This window comes from Pan paniscus, chromosome 15 (assembly GCF_029289425.2).
Source record: "Pan paniscus chromosome 15, NHGRI_mPanPan1-v2.0_pri, whole genome shotgun sequence".
Taxonomy (NCBI): domain Eukaryota; kingdom Metazoa; phylum Chordata; class Mammalia; order Primates; family Hominidae; genus Pan; species Pan paniscus.
In genome coordinates, this window is record NC_073264.2 from 36,292,502 (window position 1) to 36,310,953 (window position 18,452).

The window sequence follows — 18,452 nt, forward strand, 5'->3', positions numbered from 1 at the left end:
CAGAATACATCTATCCCATTTTTCAGTAACTAGATCTAGCTAACACATTTCCTCAGTTTTAACGTGTGTGTTTAAAGAGACAGGGTCTTGCGTCGCTCAGGCTGGAGTGAAGCAGCGGGATCAAAGCTCACTGCAGCCTTTTTCTGTCTATAAATATTCAACACTTGGCTGCGCTGCAATCTCTCTGAGCCTGCCCGATTCGTGAATCATTCTTTGCTCAAACTGTTAAATTTAACTTGGCTAAGGTTTTTCGTTTAACACTTCCTACTAATGCTACAGCCTAAAACCTCTCCTGCAAAATGCTTTTTCAGGTGGCAACGTACCAATCCTAACAAGTTTGTGGGAGTAATGGGGAGGAGGGCTAACCCTCTATTTTCTTTCAGAAAAAGGGTTAGGCACAAGGAGCTCTAAAGGCTTGTCCGAAGTCTGCTGCAAACTCACAAACCACTCAGAACCAGGTTTCCCACACCCAATTAATTCCAAGTGGTACTGTATCCGATTACCCCCCTTTTCCAAGAGATAGTTTATTTTTTCCCCTCTTCCCCCCCCCACTACACTTCCCACTTAGCACTTTTTGAACTGCAAAATAACCTCTCAACTCCCCTCACCAGACCACTCTCTACAGAGCAAATTCATCTACGAGATCCAAGACGCAACTCCCACCGCCAGGCGGTCGCCTCAGAAGGGTAAGCAGAAAGCATGCCCACTTGGCCACTTTTACAACTTATTTCTGCTCAGAAAGGCACCAACTCAACTACCCGGTAGATAAGGCACCAGCTAGCAGGGACCTCTTGCTCATTTCCTCTTGTACCTTATAAAATGCCCGCTTTTTTGCTCCAAAGGCGAAGCGGGCTGGCTTCGGAAATAAAATCCCTCTTCTTGTATACCAGGGCTCGCTCTTGTTAATTGGTCTGTACGTGTGGCAAGCAACTAACTCGCTTTTCCGTTAGAGCACTCTGAGCCCTGGTCAATTTACCCCCCAAGAGAGCAGAGACCAGCACAACGATCCCAAAGAAGGCTGTTGGCTTCACCCCGCCTAAGTCCTCAAAGTCAGCGCCTGCAGCATATCCTTGCCCCCACCGCCTGCCTCTAGCTCTGGTCACTTACACTTACGGGTAGTTCGCATCCACTGTAGCAGCGCCTGGCGGTCGGCAGGAGCCACAGTGCGAAACGGCCGCAGCATCAACGCCTGCCTCGAAGTGGGAAATTTTACCTTGCAGGAGCAAGCCGCGCAGGCACTGGCTGGCATTGCGCATGCGCAAGCAGAGACCGCCCCACCCTCCGCGGAACAAGCCTCCAGTCTGCAAAGCCCTAAGCCCCGCCCCTCTACGGAGGTCTCACGTGCGCCCGGGGATCCCTGCCTTCAGTCACAACTCCATCTCTGATCTTTCCGCTCTTAGCTGGGAGTGCTCCGCCTAGTCACTTTTCTTAAGGTGGCTCGTCGAGGCCTGACTTCTTCCCCGAAATCACGTCCCTAGACAGCCTCCTATTTTACCACTAACTTTACTCCTGCAGTTATTCAGCGGTAGGAAACTGAAACCAAAAACCAGTGTAAGCAAGTAAATATCTAAACTGTTTCAGTAGCCGCGTAGAAGGAACGCGGCGGTGTGCCCCGGAAGCGGAAGTGGATCCTCCTATAGAAAGGCTGGACTACGCGGAGTGGTGACGTTTCCTCATTGGGCGGAAGGTTCGCTGGCACTCCGTTGGTCTTCCAGCTGGTGGGAGTTGGCGACGCGGTGCTGGGCGTTGGGACCCTACTTTATCTAGTTCGGGAAGTTGGGTTGTGGGGCCATACCTGTCTGTCTGCTCCCAGCTTTCTTGGGTTTCTTCCGACGGCGTGGGGCCTCGCTAAGGAATTCCCGGCCCCTCAGGGCCACGGCTTTACCGGTGTCTTTTGCGGTAAGTGTCTGTTTTTTCCCGCCCCAGACTACGGAGGGGCAGCTAGGGGCAGCCCCAGCGCTGCTCAGGAGGCGAGAGACTCTGGGAGAAGTCGGCCTCCGTGGCCACCGGCCATCGTTACCGAGACTGAGTTTCTGTGGCTCTTCTTTATCTCTTGTCTTCCATGAGAAGTTTTATTAAAGATGCGCTGTGACCCTTTTGAGTTGTCTTCCGATTTACCTGAGCCAAATAAGATGTAGGCAGTTGCAGGCCTGACTCTTCGTTTTGCTTTCCGGATCAAGAATTTAGATGAGGCTACTTCCCCGAAAATCCTTTTACTTGTACGAGACTTTTATTTTTCCTATGTGTTTGTAGTGCTTAACACAATGTCCTGCGTGTAGTAGACGTTCAATAAACGAATATGGAATATCAGTTGAATGCCAGTGATGATTTAAGATAAACTGATAGCTCTCTCTGTACCATTTGACGCTGCTGACCATCCATTTCTTGAAACTTTCCCCTGCTGCCTTTCTTCATGCTATCCTCACCTGATTCTTTCACATGCTTAATTTAACAAAATATATACTTGTTCTTGGCTACAAGGATACAGAAATGAATAACACTAACTCTGCCATTGAGAAGCTAACGCACATAAATACACATTATATCAAGATGGGTAATGAGAAACACTAGTTACATATAAAGAGCTGTAGAAAGCTGTGGGAGAGCTAAAGTGCTCCTTAGGTGCTTTGTGACCCTGAGCCAGTTTCTATTCCAATCTAGCCTCAATTTCCTCATCTACTTAATAGGCTTGTTATGAGGAAGAAAGGAGATTAGGTAAGAGGTTTGGTTTGGTTTAGTGCCTAGAACACAGCAATCGTGGTGCCAAAGGGGAGGGAAATATTTCCCTCAAATCGCTTTTTCTCAGTTTTTTGATATGGCCAACTGGTATTTTCTACCTTAATATAGAGTACTATGCAAAAGCATCTTCAAGTCTTCCTTCCAGATTACTCCTCTGTCCCCATCTATTTGGAAATTCTGGACCTGCCACAGGATTACAGTAAGATAACCATAAATGTAGCTTTTTAAAAATTGATTTTCTCCTATGTGCCATGGAGAAAGGGAAAGGGAATTAGTAAAAGCTTCTATCCCTTTGGTTATTTTCAGTCTTGGTTAACGCCGTCCTTTTAGTTGGCCCTCAGTCATTGCTATAACCCAAATGGTCTTCCACAGGCTCTCCTCGAGGCTTCTCGCTTGCTTCCATGGCATTGTCCCTATATGCCAACCATGTCCAAACCTTATTCTTTTCATTTCCAAACCTTGTTCTTTTCCAAACCTTATTTGCTCTGTCGCCCAGACTGGAGTACCGAGGCACCATCTCGGCTCACTGCAACCTCCGCCTCCCAGGTTCAAGCGATTCTCCTGCTTCAGCCTTCCGAGTAGCTGGGATTACAGGTGCCCGCCACCACGCCCAGCTAATTTTTGTGTTTTTAGTAGAGATGGGGTTCCACCATGTTGGCCAGGTTGGTCTTGAACTCCTGACCTGAAGTGATCCGCCTGCTTCGGCCTCCCAAAGTGCTGGGATTACAGGTGTGAGCCACCATGCCCTGCCTAAACCTTATTCTTTAGCCTCCATCTCATGAGTTGATAGTTCTGTACTTTCCCCTAAAACTTGCAAACTCATTAGGTCCAAAACCAAATGCACTGTCTTCACCTTCCTTTTTTTTTTTTTCACTATGACATATGTCATGCATACGAAAGTGTATAAAAGCAGTGATTGTCAGTGCGTTTTTGAGTTTTGACCTCTGGTTGAATTTTGTGATACAAGTAGGTTAAATTTTTAAGAGGATTATAAGGGCTGTGAGCAATGGCTCACGCCTGTAATCCCAATACTTTGGGAGGCTGAGGCTGGCAGATTGCTTTAGCTCAAGAGTTGGAGACCAGCTTGGGTAACATGGCGAAACTCCCTGTCTCAACAAAAGAGACAAAAATTAGCCGGGCTTAGTGGCGCCGCCTGTAGTCCCAGCTAGTTGGAGGGATAATGAAATGAACATCTATGTACACATCCTTCATAAAAAGTGAAACATTAAAAATAATACATTAAGTCCCTTTGACCTCTTCTCTATTAACTCCTCTTTCTGACTTTCAAACCACCTTCCCTTTTTGCCTTCCATTCATTGGTTAATGGCATCACTAGCCATCTGGTTATAAAAACTAGAGATATTGGAATCATTTTTGCCTCTTTTTTCCTTCGCTTGCCATAACCATTTGGTCATTAGATTCTGCTTCATGAATTAGCCCTTAACCCTAGTGTCTTTTTCTCTAGTTCAAGGCCACATCTTGTCTCAACTAGCCTTATGGAGTATGGGTAGTGCATGTAGTGTCCTGGCTCTTCAGTTTTTTCCCTCCAATGTATTTGTTACACTGTATCTAAAGATGTTTCTAAGGTATAGAACAGATTTCTCATTCTGTTGTTTTCTTTGGGACACGTTATTAAATACCTAATATAGTGATTATGAACCCTTGCTGCACATCAATATAGCTAGTGAAAGTTTTCAAAACATAAATGTCTTGTTTTGCACTCCAGATTAAGAATATAGATGAAGCTACTCCCCCTAAAACTTTTTTACCTTACTATCTCTGGAGAGTCTGATTGCGCATTTAATTTTTACTGATAGGCATTATCTAAATGTCATTGAAATAACCCATTGCTTGAGCATATGCCTCTTATCCCTCCTTTTCCTTTTTTATTTTTCACTTTTCCTTTTTCTTTTCAATGTTAAGGCCAACTTTCCAAGGAATTCTTTTGATTTTCGTTTTAATTTTCTTCTTGGTAGCATTTTATGTAAAGATTCTTTTTATGGTTGACCTCATAGCCAGAAAGTATCGTAAAGAAATGATTCCCAGTGTTCCTGAGTTATTACCTCTTGTTGCTAATTGACTTTTTTTGGTATACCTTTTTTGCTGCAAAAGTACGAATTGGTGCTGTGATATTATTTTACATAAAATGAGTTTTAAAATTTGAAAAACAATTACTTTAATGAAGAGAAAGTTGCTTGATACTTCTTGATATAATTGAATATAATCTTTGGTGCTAAGTTAAGACAGAGGTGGTATGATGCATAATTTATCTTTTGAAGGGAGTCTTGTGTTAAACTGTTATATTTGATTAGGAATTAGAACTTCTCTCATGCTGGGACAATTTCTGGAGTACATAGTAGGTGTTTAATGAATGAGTAAATGAATACAAGTGGCAGCTCCATCCCAACCTCTAGTCTGTTGACTAGTTGCACTCTAATTCTCACAAGGAGCGTTTGGAAAATAATTTTCCCTTGACTTAAAAAATAATGTTCTCAGTCATTACTAAAAAATTGGAAATTAGAAAAAGATATAAGAAAATAAAAATTGCTGGGCGCGGTGGCTCACGCCTGTAATCCCAGCACTTTGGGAGGCTGAGGCGGGTGGATCATGATGTCAGGAGTTCAAGACCAGCCTGGCCAAGATAGTGAAAACCCATCTCTACTACAAATATAAAAAATTAGCCGGGTGTGGTGGCAGGCGCCTGTAATCCCAGCTACTTGGGAGGCCAAGGCAGGAGAATCGCTTGAACTCGGAGGGCAGAGGTTGCAGTGAGCCGAGATTGTGCCACTGCACTCCAGTGGGCACAGAGTGAGACTCTGTCTCAAAAAAAAAAAAAATTGCTAGTTATTCATCATCCAGAGATAACAAATGTTATTTTAACAGTTTATTAAAATATAATTGTTGGCTGGGTGCGGTGGCTCAAGCCTGTCCCAACACTTTGGGAGGCCAAGGCAGGCAGATCACAAGGTCAGGAGATCCAGACCATCCTGGCTAATAAGGTGAAACCCCATCTCTACTAAAAATACAAAAAATTAGCCGAGCATGGTGGCACTCCATGTAGTCCCAGCTACACGGGAGGCTGAGGCAGGAGAATCGCTTGAACCCAGAAGGCAGATGTTGCAGTGAGCCGAGATCTTGCCACTGCACTCTAGCCTGGGTGACAGAGAGACACGACGTCTGAAAAAAAAAAAAAAAAAAATATATATATATATACACACACACACACACACACACATAATTCTTACACAGTTCACCTAAAGTGTACAATTGAAAGGATTATAGTGTATTTAGAAAGTTGTGCAACTATCACCATAATCAATTTTCGTACATTTTTATTATCCCATGAAGAAACCCCATACCTATTAGCAATCATTCCCTATTTTACTCCATCTCCTGAGCCCTAAGCAACTATTAATCCACTTTCTGTCTCTGTAGATTTATGTATTCTGAACAATTCATATGGAACCATAATATGTGGTCTTTTGTGACTGGGTTTTTTCACTTATGTTTCGAAGATTAATCCATGTTGTGGCATATGTTCAGTACTTCATTTCTTTTTATTGCCTACTGATATACCTTTGTATTTTATTCTACATTTTACTTATCCGTTCATAAGTTGAAGGATATTTGGGTTGTTTCTACTTTTTGGCTATTATGAATAATGCTGCTCTGACCATTCATGTACAAGTATTTGGATGATATCTCATTAAGATTTTGATTTACAATTCCCTGATGGCTAATATTTTTTAATACTTGTTTTTAGACTGTGTTTAACAAAATATGGATTATACTACATATGCAGTTTTGTAGTCTGCCTTTTGCATTTAAGCCTGTTTTTAGCATTAGCAAGCATATTTTACAAAAGAATTTTCCTAATTTTTGCTCCCCTCTTTACTCCCCGCCAAAACCATAAATTCTTGGGAAACCTTGCTTAAATTAATATACCTAGAAAATACAATCCATATTAATATATACCAGATTATTATTGGTTGTTACCATGGTATGGGAGTGGGTAGAATTAGGGGAATTATATTTTCTACCTTAAATATTTCTGTAATGTTTTAACTTTTACAGTGAAGATACATCATTTTGTAATCACAGAACATAAAGGTGAATTATTTCCTTGGGGAATAAGTAGATTCAGCATGAAAAACAATTCCTAAATTTGAAAGTCATAATTAACATTGTAAAATTAGTCATTAAAACATATTTCACTAAGCTGGGTGCGGTGGTTCACGCCTGTAATCCTAGCACTTTGGGAGGCTAAGGTGGGTGGATCACGAGGTCAAGAGGTCGAGACCATCCTGGCCAACATGGTGAAACCCCGTCTCTACTAAAAATACAAAAATTAGGTGGGTGTGGTGGCATGCGCCTGTAGTCCCAGCTACTCAGAAAGCTGAGGCAGGAGAATCTCTTGAACCCAGGAGGTGGAGGTTGCAGTGAGCTGAGATCACACCACTGCACTCCAGCCTGGCGACAGAGTGAGACTCCATCTCAAAAAAAAAATATATATATATATAACATATATATATAATGTATATATTTTACTAAATACAATACCTATAGGCCATTTTGTTAACTAAATTTACTTTTCTGTGGTCCTAGACTATGAACACATATGCTGTGCAGAATTAAGAAAAATATTTAGTATTAAAGTCAGAAAAGCAAATACTGGTTATTAGCCTTTGACTGCTTTATAGAAAAGTATACAGTTGTCTCTTGCTATCTGGGGGGGATTGATTCCAGGACCAAAATCAGAGGATGCTCAAGTCCCTGATGTAAAATGGTGTAGTATTTGCATATGACCTATGCACATCCTTCCATATACTTTAAAGCATCTCTAGATCAATACCTAATACAAAATGTAAATAGTTGTTATACCATATTTATATCCTTAAGAAAATACTTGTTATACTGTATTGTTTAGGGAATAATGACAAGAAAAGTCTGTACATGTTCACTAGAGACACAATTTTTTTTCTGAATGTTTTGATTTGTAATTGGTTGAATCCATGGTTGTGAAGCCCCAGATACAGAAGGCTGACTGTACTATGTAGAAGTAATTTTTCTAAGTATATTTAGTTTTTGAGGCTAATATTGATTCAAAAAGTCATTGACAAGGACTTAGAAGAAAGGACTTTTGGCCAGGCGCAGTGGCTCATGCCTGTCTGTAATCCGAGCACTTTGGGAGGCCACGGTGGGTGGATCACCTGAGGTCAGGAGTTCAAGACCAGCCTGACCAACATGGTGAAACCCTGTCTCTACTAAAAATACAAAAAATTACCTGGGCGTGGTGGTGGGCACCTGTAATCCTAGCTGCTCGGGAGGTTGCAGTGAGCTGAGATTGCCCCATTGCACTCCAGCCTGGGCAACAAGAGCAAAACTCTGTCTCAAAAAAAAAAAAGAACTTTTTTGTAGGGATTATGTTGTAATAGGATTTGACATAGCTAATCATTAGACTCTGTTTATATAATCTCAGATCAGGCAAATCTGGCAGGAATATTTATAATTGTTTATGTAGAGAAAGGTGGGTTTTTGGACACTGCAGCTTCTGTTGAATAATAATCTGGCAGTTGTAATTGCCACTAAATTTTAAAGATTCCAGGAGTGGTTCCTGAATGATGGGACAGACACTTCTGTAAGATTGTTCAGAAAATTTCCAGCTTACTTACACTCCATATAATACAGAGAGAGATAGTTGGTATCATTAAAAAAAGAAAGGAAGTTAATAGTTAATATGCTAGGTTTTTGAAGACAGCTTTATATGTATTGTCTCATTTAATCCTCACAACAGCCCTTCAGGGTAACTACCTTGGTAATGGTATCTTCATTTTGCAAGTGAGGAAAGTGAGGCTCAGAGAGATTAAGTAACTTGCCCAAAGCAACACAGCCAGTATGTAACAGAGCTAGGATTTGAATCTAAGTCTGTCAGACTCCAAAATCTATGCTCTTTCTAGTACTTCACACTGCAGCAAGTAAGTGTGATACTTGGCCCTGTGCTTGCCTTACTTAGGGCACCCCAAACTTCAGCCTGTTTCTATTGCTTACTATCCAAATCCTAGTCAGACCCCAGTTAGAAGACCCTGTGACTCGAGCCAGGATCAGTCCTTGTATGTACTGGTCTGATTGCAGTGATAGTTATCATTTCTTTCTGAACGTTGCAATTACTCCTCCACAAAGAGGAATATACATCTTTAAATATGATTAAAATGTGATTTCTTCTATTATAGCATAGCAGCAAAATTTGTCCTTGCAGTTTCCAGCAGGTGTATTCAACCCTATAATTTAAAGCTTCATTCATACTCTAGCCAAAGGACTATGGGAAGTCATTTTGCTTTTTTTTGGCAGGGAACGGCTGTTCTATTCCCTATCCTGCTTATATCATAAAATCGTTGTAAGAGTGAAATGAGATAATAGATGTTCAACTGTAAGAAAGTACTGTGTGGTAATCTCTTACCTTTCTAAAAGCCCCATCTAAGTAGAGATTCTTCTTTTGTGAAATTCTAGCATATACAGATTTATTTCTATAAATCGTTTTAGTTAGGCAAGAGAATCTTGAGAGTGTACTTGAATTGTAGATTACTCCAACCTGAGATTTAGGCTTAGCTATTAACATACAAAAGGTATTTTTCACTTTAGTGTACATATTAGAACAAGGTGAGGTTAATTTTTAAGTATCTTGTTGGAAATGCATGGCAGGGAAATTCTGAAGAAGAATTATAAGTAATGACAAATAAATATATTTAATGTACAGTATAAATTACCCAAGTTATTGTTTTTCTTTTGATTCATCATATTATCTTCATTGATTTATTTTAGTGGCTTTTAAAGATATTTGCAGTGCCTTTCATGACTTTAGTTCTCTGGTCTCGCTTTTTCCCTAAGGCCTTAAATACATCATTTCATTCATTCATAATGTTCATTTTTATTAAGGATTTACTGTATAAGGCTGAGGATAGATAAAGCAGTGAGCTCACAGGAGAAAGCAAAAGAGGCAAAAATCCCTGCCCTCGTGCAGGTTAAATTTCTTTTCTTTTCTTTTCTTTTTTTTTTTGTTGTTGTTGTTGTTGTTGAGATGGAGTTTTGCTCTTTCACCCAGGCTGGAGTGCAGTGAGTGGCACGATCTGGGCTCACTGTAACCTCCACCTCCTGGGTTCAAGCGATTCTCATGCCTCAGCCTTCTGAGTACCTGGGATTACAGGCATCTGCCACCACGCCTGGCTAATTTTTGTATTTTCAGTAGAGATGGGGTTTCACTATGTTGGCCAGGCTGATCTCGAACTCCTGACCTCAGGCAATCCACTCACCTCGGCCTCCCAAAGTGCTGGGATTACAGGCATGAGCCACCACACCTGGCCACAGCTTACATTTCAATAGTGAGATTATAGATGACAAATAATATAAATAAGCCATATGTCAGTTGATAATAGAACAATAGGAAAAAATAAAGGGAAGAGGGTTGCAGTTTTAAATAAGTGATTAGGGAAGACCTCATTGAGAAATGGCATCTGGACAAATCTGAAGGAAATGAGGGAGGGAGTTATGTTGTCAAGCAGAGGAAGAGCATGCTGGCTAGTACCGAGACACTGAGGTGGAAATGTGTAGCAGCAATAGCAAGGAGGTCAGTATGATTAAAATCAGTCATGCGTGTGTGTTGGGGGTGGGGGGTGGAGGGGGCCTTACAGTCCATTCTGAGGACTTTACATCTGTGTGCAATGGAAGTCATTGAGATTTTAAGCAAAATTCTAACACGGAGTTTTCAGGAACACATCATCCTTGGACATTGTAGAGGAAACACTGTAAGTTAAAGGTATTATTAGATGTTCTTACTCCTCTACTGAAATGCAGGATTTTATTTTGTTTTTGTGTTTTGTGTTTTAAGACGGAGTTTTGCTCTTGTCATCCAGGCTGGAGTGCAGTGGCACCATCTCGGCTCACTGCAACCTCCACCTCCTGGTTCAAGCGATTCTCCTGCCTCAGCCTCCCGAGTAGCTGGGATTACAGGCATCTGCCACCAAGCCTGGCTAATTTTTGTGTTTTTAGTAGAGATGGGGTTTCGCCATGTTGGCCAGGCTGGCCTTGAACTCCTGACTTCAGGTGATCCACCCACCTTGGCCTCCCAAAGTGCTGGGATTACAGGCGTGAGTCACTGGGCCCGGACAGATTTTGTTATTTTATATATTAAAACTATATGTATTCATGTATTATATAATAAAATATATTTTTTTTAATTTAAGGCAAAAATGTTTTAAAATACACACTGCCAGTAACTACTTGCAGAAGGAAAAGTATATTGGAAAACCTCACAGAAGTTTTTAAAATTTTTAAATTTAAAACAACCAGTTAACATGGAAAGTTAGATTTATATTTAAGAATTTACTAGGCAGCCATAAAAAGAATGAAATCATGTCCTTTGCAGCAACATGGATGGAGCAGGAGGCCATTATCCTAAGAGAACTAATTCAGAAACAGAAAATCAAGTATCTCATGTTCTCACTTATAAGTGAGAGCTAAACATAGGTACACATGGACATAAAGACGAAAGTAGTAGACACAGACCATTCCAAAATGGGAGAGTTTGGGAGGAGACTGAGGACTGAAAAAGTACCTCTTGGGTTCAAGGTTCAATATTTGGGTCATGTGTGTATAAGTCCAGTCCCCACCATTACACAGTATACCAATGTAACAAACATACACATGTACCCTCTGAATCTAAAATGAATTAATTAAAAAAATTAAAATAAAGACACTTCCTAAAGTTTGCCCCCCAAAAAGTTAACTAGTATGGCTTATTTATTTATTTATTTATTTATTTGGAGATGGAGTCTCACTCTGTCTCCCAGGCTGGAGTACAGTGATGTGATCTCGGCTCATTGCAACCTCCACCTCCTGGGTTCAAGTGATTCTCCTGCCTCAGACTCCTGAGTAGCTGGGACTACCAGAGTGCACCACCATACCCGGCCAAGTTTTGTATATTTTGTAGAGATGGGGTTTCACCATGTTGGCTAGACTGGTCTTGAACTCCCAACCTCAAGCAATCTGCCTGCCTTGGCCTCCCAGAGTGCTGGGATTATAGGCGTAAGCCACCATGCCTGGCTTAGTATAGCTTTTTAAAATGAAAGATGATCTGTTTATGACATGACCTCTAAAAAAGTTAATTGTGGTGTCATAAATAGGATTCTATCACTCCCAGTGCCACCATGGTGAAGGATATAAACTGAAACATCTGAATCTTATTTCTTAAATGAAGAATATTAATTTAAGGATCAATAATTATTTTGTATAATGGGTATGGCATAAGAAATAAAAAGTCCTGGATCTTTTCCATGAGGTGGTTGGCTCTCAGGTTAAGTAACAATGTAATTGTAAAAAAATCTTATGGTAAGCAATTTTTTTTTTCAATTTCATCAAGTATTGGTAGTAAGTTTTTTTTAAGTTCTAAATTACCAAATTGTACTTGAGTGAAAGTGTAGTGTTTAATTTATAGCTCAGCCTGGGATATCTGTTTGCCAGTGATAGGTCCTCGAATGCATTTTCCCTTCCTGCCTTTTTATGATTCCTCTCACCTCTTTACTTTCTCTATGGTGAATGAGTCAGCTATTTCATCTTCCTGTTTGTCTTAAAATTAATTAATTAATTTATTTATTTATTGAGATGGAGTTTCACTCTTGTTGCCCAGGCTGGAGTGCAATGGCATGATCTCCAGCTCACCGCAATCTCCACCTCCCGGGTTCAAGCGATTCACCTGTCTCAGCCTCCCAAGTAGGTGGCATTACAGGCATGTGCCACCATACCTGGCTAATTTTGTATTTTTAGTAGAGACGGGGTTTCTCCATTTTGGTCAGGGTGGTCTCGAACTCCCAACCTCAGGTGATCCGCCTGCCTCGGCCTCCCAAAGTGCTGGGATTACAGGCATGAGCCACCGCACCTGGCCCAAAATTTATTTTTTTTAATACGGACTTTCGCTCTTGTTGCCCAGGCTGAGTGCAATGGCGCGATCTCAGCTCACTGTAACCTCTGCCTCCCATCTTCAAGCGATTCTCCTGCCTCAGCCTCCTGAGTAGCTGGAATTAAAGGTGCCTGCCACCATGCCCAGCTAATTTTTTTTTTGTATTTTTAGTAGAGATAGGGTTTTGCCATGTTGGCCAGGCTGGTCTCGAACTCCTGACCTCAGATGATCCACCCACCTCGGCCTCCCAAAGTGCTGGGATTACAGGCGTGAGCCACCACGCCTGCTGCTGTTTCTCTTATTTTTAATCTCCTGTGTATTCTGTAGAAGGGATCTAGTCTGGATAATCTTGGTTGACTAAATTAGACTACATTAGTTTGGAAGGGTTACCAAAACAGTTGTTTTGAAGAGTTACCTTTTCTGCTAATATTGTTCGTATTGGAAAATTGATATTCCCCAGACCGTGTTTTTAGAGCCCTTTGAAATCTCTGTTTCCTTCTAACTGTATACACCTCTGTCCTAAGCAGAATGTTTTGTTTCCTGTCCCCTAAATAATGCTCAGTGATCCATAAGTACAGTGCATATATAAGGCATAAGTATGTCCCAGACTTACCTCTCTCTCCATTTCTGCTTATGCTATTTCATCTTCCTCAAATTCCCTTTTGTCTTCTCCACTTACTCAAATTCTACTCTTATTTCAGGACCAAATTCATACTCAAGTCTTTCCAATAAAGCCTATACTCTCTGCCTTAGTCTAAAATTCTTCCTTTTCTGTTTTCTTTTTTTGTGGAGACAGAGTCTCACTCTGTCACCCAGGCTGGATGGAGTGCAGTGGTGTGATCATGACCTCCTTGGCTCAAGCAATCCTCCCCTCACCCTCCGGAGTAGCTGGGACTACAGGCACATGCCGCCATGCCTGGCTACTTTTTTTTTTTTTTTTTTTAAAGAGTTGAGGTCCTGCCTGCTATGTTGCCCAGGCTGGTTTCCAACTCCTGAGCCCAAGTGATCCTCCTTCCTTGGCCTCCCAAAGTGCTGGGATTACAGACATGAGCCACTGTACCTGGCCTTTTTTTTCCTTTTTTTTTTTTTTTTCTTGTTCCAGAGAAGCAGAATCAATAAGGGGTGTGTGTGTGTGTGTGTGTGTGTGTGTGTGTGTGTGTGTGTGTGTGTGTAGAGAGAGAGAGGGAGAAATGGATATAAAGATATGTATTTATTATAAGGAATTGGCTCAGGCCGTTATGGAGACTTAAGTTTCAAGATCTGTAGGATGAGTTGGCAAGCTGGAGACCCAGGAGAGCCCATGGTGTAGATCCAGTCTGAATCTGAAGGCCTGAGAACTCAGAGAGCCATTGATGTAGTTTTAATCCAAAGGCTTGAGACCCACAAAGAACCAGTGTTTCAGTTTGAAGGCAAGAAAAGCTGATGTCCCTGTTAGCAGTCAGACAGGAGGAATTCTCTCTTAGTGTTTATTTTAGTGTTCATTTGTGTGCCTTGTCTTACCAGCTAGTAGGTAAGCATCTTGAGGGCAGGGACTACAAATCATATTTGCTTGTTTATCATCCATAAGCCCATGCATCCTTACAAATAGTAAGTACATCTAATATGTAATACTTTTATAAAACAGTAAGATTTTAGAGCTGGAAAGTGTTTTTGACTCTTAGTTAACTGAAACAGAAAGTCTGTTGCATGTGACTATTTTTTGGAAGAACCAGGATCAGAATTTTATTTTCAGTTCCTCATCAAGGGCTTTTTCTAATAATTCTTATTAATAATAAATGATAACTTAAATCATTATTTTATTTTAGAGTTTTCCTGGAATCAGAAACAGGTTTAAAATGGGAAGAGAACTAGCCTTGGCAACATAACATAGTGAGACCCCGTCTCTACAGATAATAAAAATTAGCTGGGCATGGTGGCATGCACCTGTGGTCCCAGCTACTTGGGGGGCTAAGGCAGGAGGATTTCCTGCGCCCAGGAAGTTGAGGCTGCAGTCAGCTGTGATCACACCACTGCACTCCAGCTTGGGTGACAGAGTGAGACCCTGTCTCAAAAAAAAAAAAAGAGTAAAATACCTCTTTCCTTTGTGGTTAGAAGAATAAAATGAAATAATGTATGTGGAATCACTTAGTATAGCGCTTCGATATAGCTGATAGCTGAACAGTTGCTTTTTTTGTACTAGAAAAGTTATTAAAACCTTTTTTCTTTTTTTGCTTAGGAGCAAGAATCAAAATAGTTTGCAGAGTCCTTTAATGTGGGAAATTAGGCAGTATTCCTGGAGATTTCACCTTTTTCTCCTCTTTTAATTTAAAAATGTGCATGATACATAATTCAGTTATTCATAAGTATTGTGCCAAAAAAAGAACATATTTAATGTGAGATTATGTCATTATTTCCTCAAAGTATGTTATTTGACATGTTAAATTTGCTGATTCATATACAAGATTCCAATTAAGTATTCAAATATAAGGCATCATAACCAAGTAGCAGTTTTATCTTTATGACATCACTGTATTTAAGCACAGGTTGAGGCTATGGAAGGTGATCTTACAGTATCTAAACACTAGAGTAATTTGAACTTAAATACTCTTTAGAACTCTTCAGTCATGGGAAGTGAAATTGATTATTCTCACTTAATTTTTTTTCTGCTGTAGAGTTCTTCATAAGTACATCTTAAAGCTGTCAAGATGGTTCTAGCAGACCTTGGAAGAAAAATAACATCAGCATTACGCTCGTTGAGCAATGCCACCATTATCAATGAAGAGGTATGTAAAATATTGTATGAAATATATATGATTGTATATTATCACTAGCATTGGGAAGATGGCTTATTCATAATCCCTGTATTTATATGTATTTTGATGGAGACTTAATACTTGTAGATAAAAGCCTAAAAGTGGATACAGTAAGTAGTGTTTTATTGACAAATTAACTACAACTTCAAATTTACTTCAACTTTCTATAAAGAATTTTCCAAAAAAAAATCCAAAAAAAACTGACCTTAACTTACATGTAAAAATAACATATTTTATCTTTTGAAAGTGGCTTAAATCTGGAACTGTACTTTTGTTTTCTTTATTGATATAGACCTAAAATTTCATTACCCTGCTTCTTTCTTCTTGGCTAGGCCTGTGCTTATCTGTCCTTTTCTTTGTGACTTTTATTTAGCATTTTTATAAAAGGCTAGCATTTCCATCTTGTCTGTTTTGATTCATTTTCTTTGAAATCTTCAGTTTTTTGGAGATTTTGTAAGCCACTCCTTAGATGATATTAAAATACTTTTCTTCCCGGCTATATTATTTTAAGATATTTCTTTGTTCCATTTGTCCCCCACAGATTGTATCTTAGTGGTTTATTAATTGAAAAAGATGACTGTGGTTCACAAGTATACTTTATATTTTGTATCAACAATGGAAAAGTACTGAATTTGGTGTTAGAAGACATTGGTTAGTCCCACTGTAGCTATTTAGCAGCTGTACGATGTAAATTGGGGCAACTAAACCTTAGATTCCTTAGTGTATAAAATAGGAAAAATAGCATTTACCATAGAAAATGGTTTTAAGTTTCAAATAAACTTTCTAACTTGGAGGTTAGAAAACTTATGTAGAATTCTTACATGGAATTTGATCTCAATACTAAGCTAACGGAATTAAATAATTTTGAGACCATCTTAGAGATCATTTAGTTCAGCCTCTTATTTAACAGAACCAAAGTCAGTTTCATGTGATTATTTATTTGGAAGAACCAGGATTAGAACCTTTTTTTCCTAGTTCCTCATACAGGGCTTTTTCTAATACTGCTTATTAAAAAATAAATCATAACTTAAATCATTGTTTGGTCTTGTAATTCCAAATATATAAAACAACTTTCCAAACAGTTTTCCCTGTTGTGTAGCCCTTATGTTCTTTGTGTTTACAGTAGAAAGGAAAGGAAACCAGGGGAGGAGTTCTTGGTGGGAGGTAGAGTAACAGCTGTTGCTTAAATTGGCAGCTTCTCTGTTCTTGATACTGTGCTGCTAGCTAATTAACAAGGAGAAAGCCCTCTAGTGAAAGATCAGTTCGAATTTTAGCAGACCCGTTTAATGAGGGATAGAGAAAACTGGTAAGCCTCTCTCTGTAGGGCATATGAAGTGAGTTGAAGGAGAGAGAACAGTCAAGAAATATTTGAGGGCCTATGTTTTTGCAGACATTTTTGCTGGCACCAGAGATACAGCGGTGAACAAAATAGACTAAAATTCCTACCCTCATAGAGTTTACATTCTAGTGTGTGAGCACTTTATATACATGAGTGGCTAAAGCCTCATCTTTTCTTAAGACTTTTAATTTTATGACCTTTTAACTACAGTGCCTTGCAATTCAACAAACATATGATGATAGGTTATTAATGGAGAGTAGCCTCCTTTCCACCTGTATTCTGCTGCTCTAAGTAAAAATGACAAGACTGGGTAACTTTCTTCTGTCACATTTACTTCCATAATTGTCCAGTTTTTAAGAAAAGCAATATTAAGCCGGGTGTGGTGGCTCACACCTGTAATCCCAGCACTCTGGGAGGCTGAGGCGGGTGGATCACCTGAGGTCAGGAGTTTGAGACCAGCCTGGCCAACATAGTGAAACTCCATCTCTACTAACAATACAAAAAATTAGCTGGGCGTGGTGGCAGGCGCCTGTAATCCCAGCTACTAGGGAGGCTGAGACAGGAGAATCTCTTGAATCTGGGAGGCGGAGGTTGCAGTGAGCCGAGATCACGCCATTGCACTCCAGCCTGGGCAACAAGAGCGAAACTCTGAAACTCTGTTCCAAAAAAAAAAAAGAAAAGCAAATATTGTAACTATATACCACTACATAATAGTGACAGGAGCTCTTCAATAAAGTAGAAAACATCAAAGGCAACATCTATTTGTAGTAACTTTTTTTTGGCTTGAATATTGTCTTTATTATTACTTTGTGTGTATGTGTGTGTGTGTGTGTTTTTGTTTTTTTTTTTTTTTTGAGACAAAGTCTCACTCTGTCGCCCAGGCTGGAGTGCAGTGGCACTATCTTGGCTCACTGCAGCCTCCGCCTCCCGAGTTCAAGTGATTCTCCTGCCTCAGCCTCCTGAGTAGCTGGGATCACAGGCACGTGCCACCATGCCCAGCTCATTTTTCTATTTTTAGTAGAGATGAGGTTTCGCCATGTTGGCCAGGCTGTTCTTGAACTCCTGACCTCAAGTGGTCTGCCCACCTCTGCCTCCCAAAGTGTTGGGATTACAGGCGTGAGCCACCATGCCCAGCCTATAATTACTTTTATATAGGAATAAAATTGTGGTAATTAATACTTGGGTGTAAAACTAAATGGGGTCTCTTATTTTGACAAAATGACTAAACATTTAATAAAATTATCTCTCCAAGAACTAACTGAAAAACCCAGTAGTGTGGTATTACTAAGCTGTGGTTATGTAAGTGATCAACAATTGTTTTTATGGAACTGAAATGAAACATTGGGTGCTTTAAATTTCATTTATTTCTTTATTTTCAGGTATTGAATGCTATGCTAAAAGAAGTCTGTACCGCTTTGTTGGAAGCAGATGTTAATATTAAACTAGTGAAGCAACTAAGAGAAAATGTTAAGTAAGTTAAATCAATCAGGTAAAACACAGGCACAGTTGAGTTGAGTTTACTGGAAAGAGGTGCTAACTAGAAGTGTTTGCTGTATCAGGAATCATTTCTGCTCTGCACCACTGGAAAAGTGCTGTGTTGGAGCTCATATGTTGGGCGAGAGCATGTGTAGTA

At 40.1% G+C, this 18,452-nt stretch overlaps 2 protein-coding genes across 8 annotated transcripts in view; one reads left to right on the plus strand and one right to left on the minus strand.

Annotated features, from left to right (window-relative positions):
• The window catches only part of BAZ1A (bromodomain adjacent to zinc finger domain 1A), a 223,060-nt gene extending 221,797 nt beyond the window's left edge, over positions 1-1,263 (minus strand). For 2 of the 5 annotated variants that reach the window (XM_063596183.1, XM_063596186.1), the window contains exon 1: positions 1,108-1,245. The gene's annotated coding sequence lies outside the window, so the exon portion shown is untranslated. Of the gene's footprint in view, positions 1-1,107 lie in introns of all 5 variants that reach the window. The other 3 variants (XM_034937427.4, XM_063596184.1, XM_063596185.1) reach the window with 3 other exon arrangements.
• A 6-nt stretch (positions 1,264-1,269) lies between these two features.
• The window catches only part of LOC100987236 (signal recognition particle subunit SRP54), a 99,400-nt gene continuing 82,217 nt past the window's right edge, over positions 1,270-18,452 (plus strand). The window contains exons 1-3 of one of the 3 annotated variants that reach the window (XM_003821192.6): positions 1,270-1,899; positions 15,340-15,450; positions 18,199-18,290. In XM_003821192.6, the coding sequence (XP_003821240.1) occupies positions 15,373-15,450; positions 18,199-18,290 (170 nt within the window). In that variant the 5' untranslated portion in view covers positions 1,270-1,899; positions 15,340-15,372. Of the gene's footprint in view, positions 1,900-11,616; positions 12,121-15,339; positions 15,451-18,198; positions 18,291-18,452 lie in introns of those variants that run through there. The other 2 variants (XM_055097472.1, XM_055097471.1) reach the window with 2 other exon arrangements.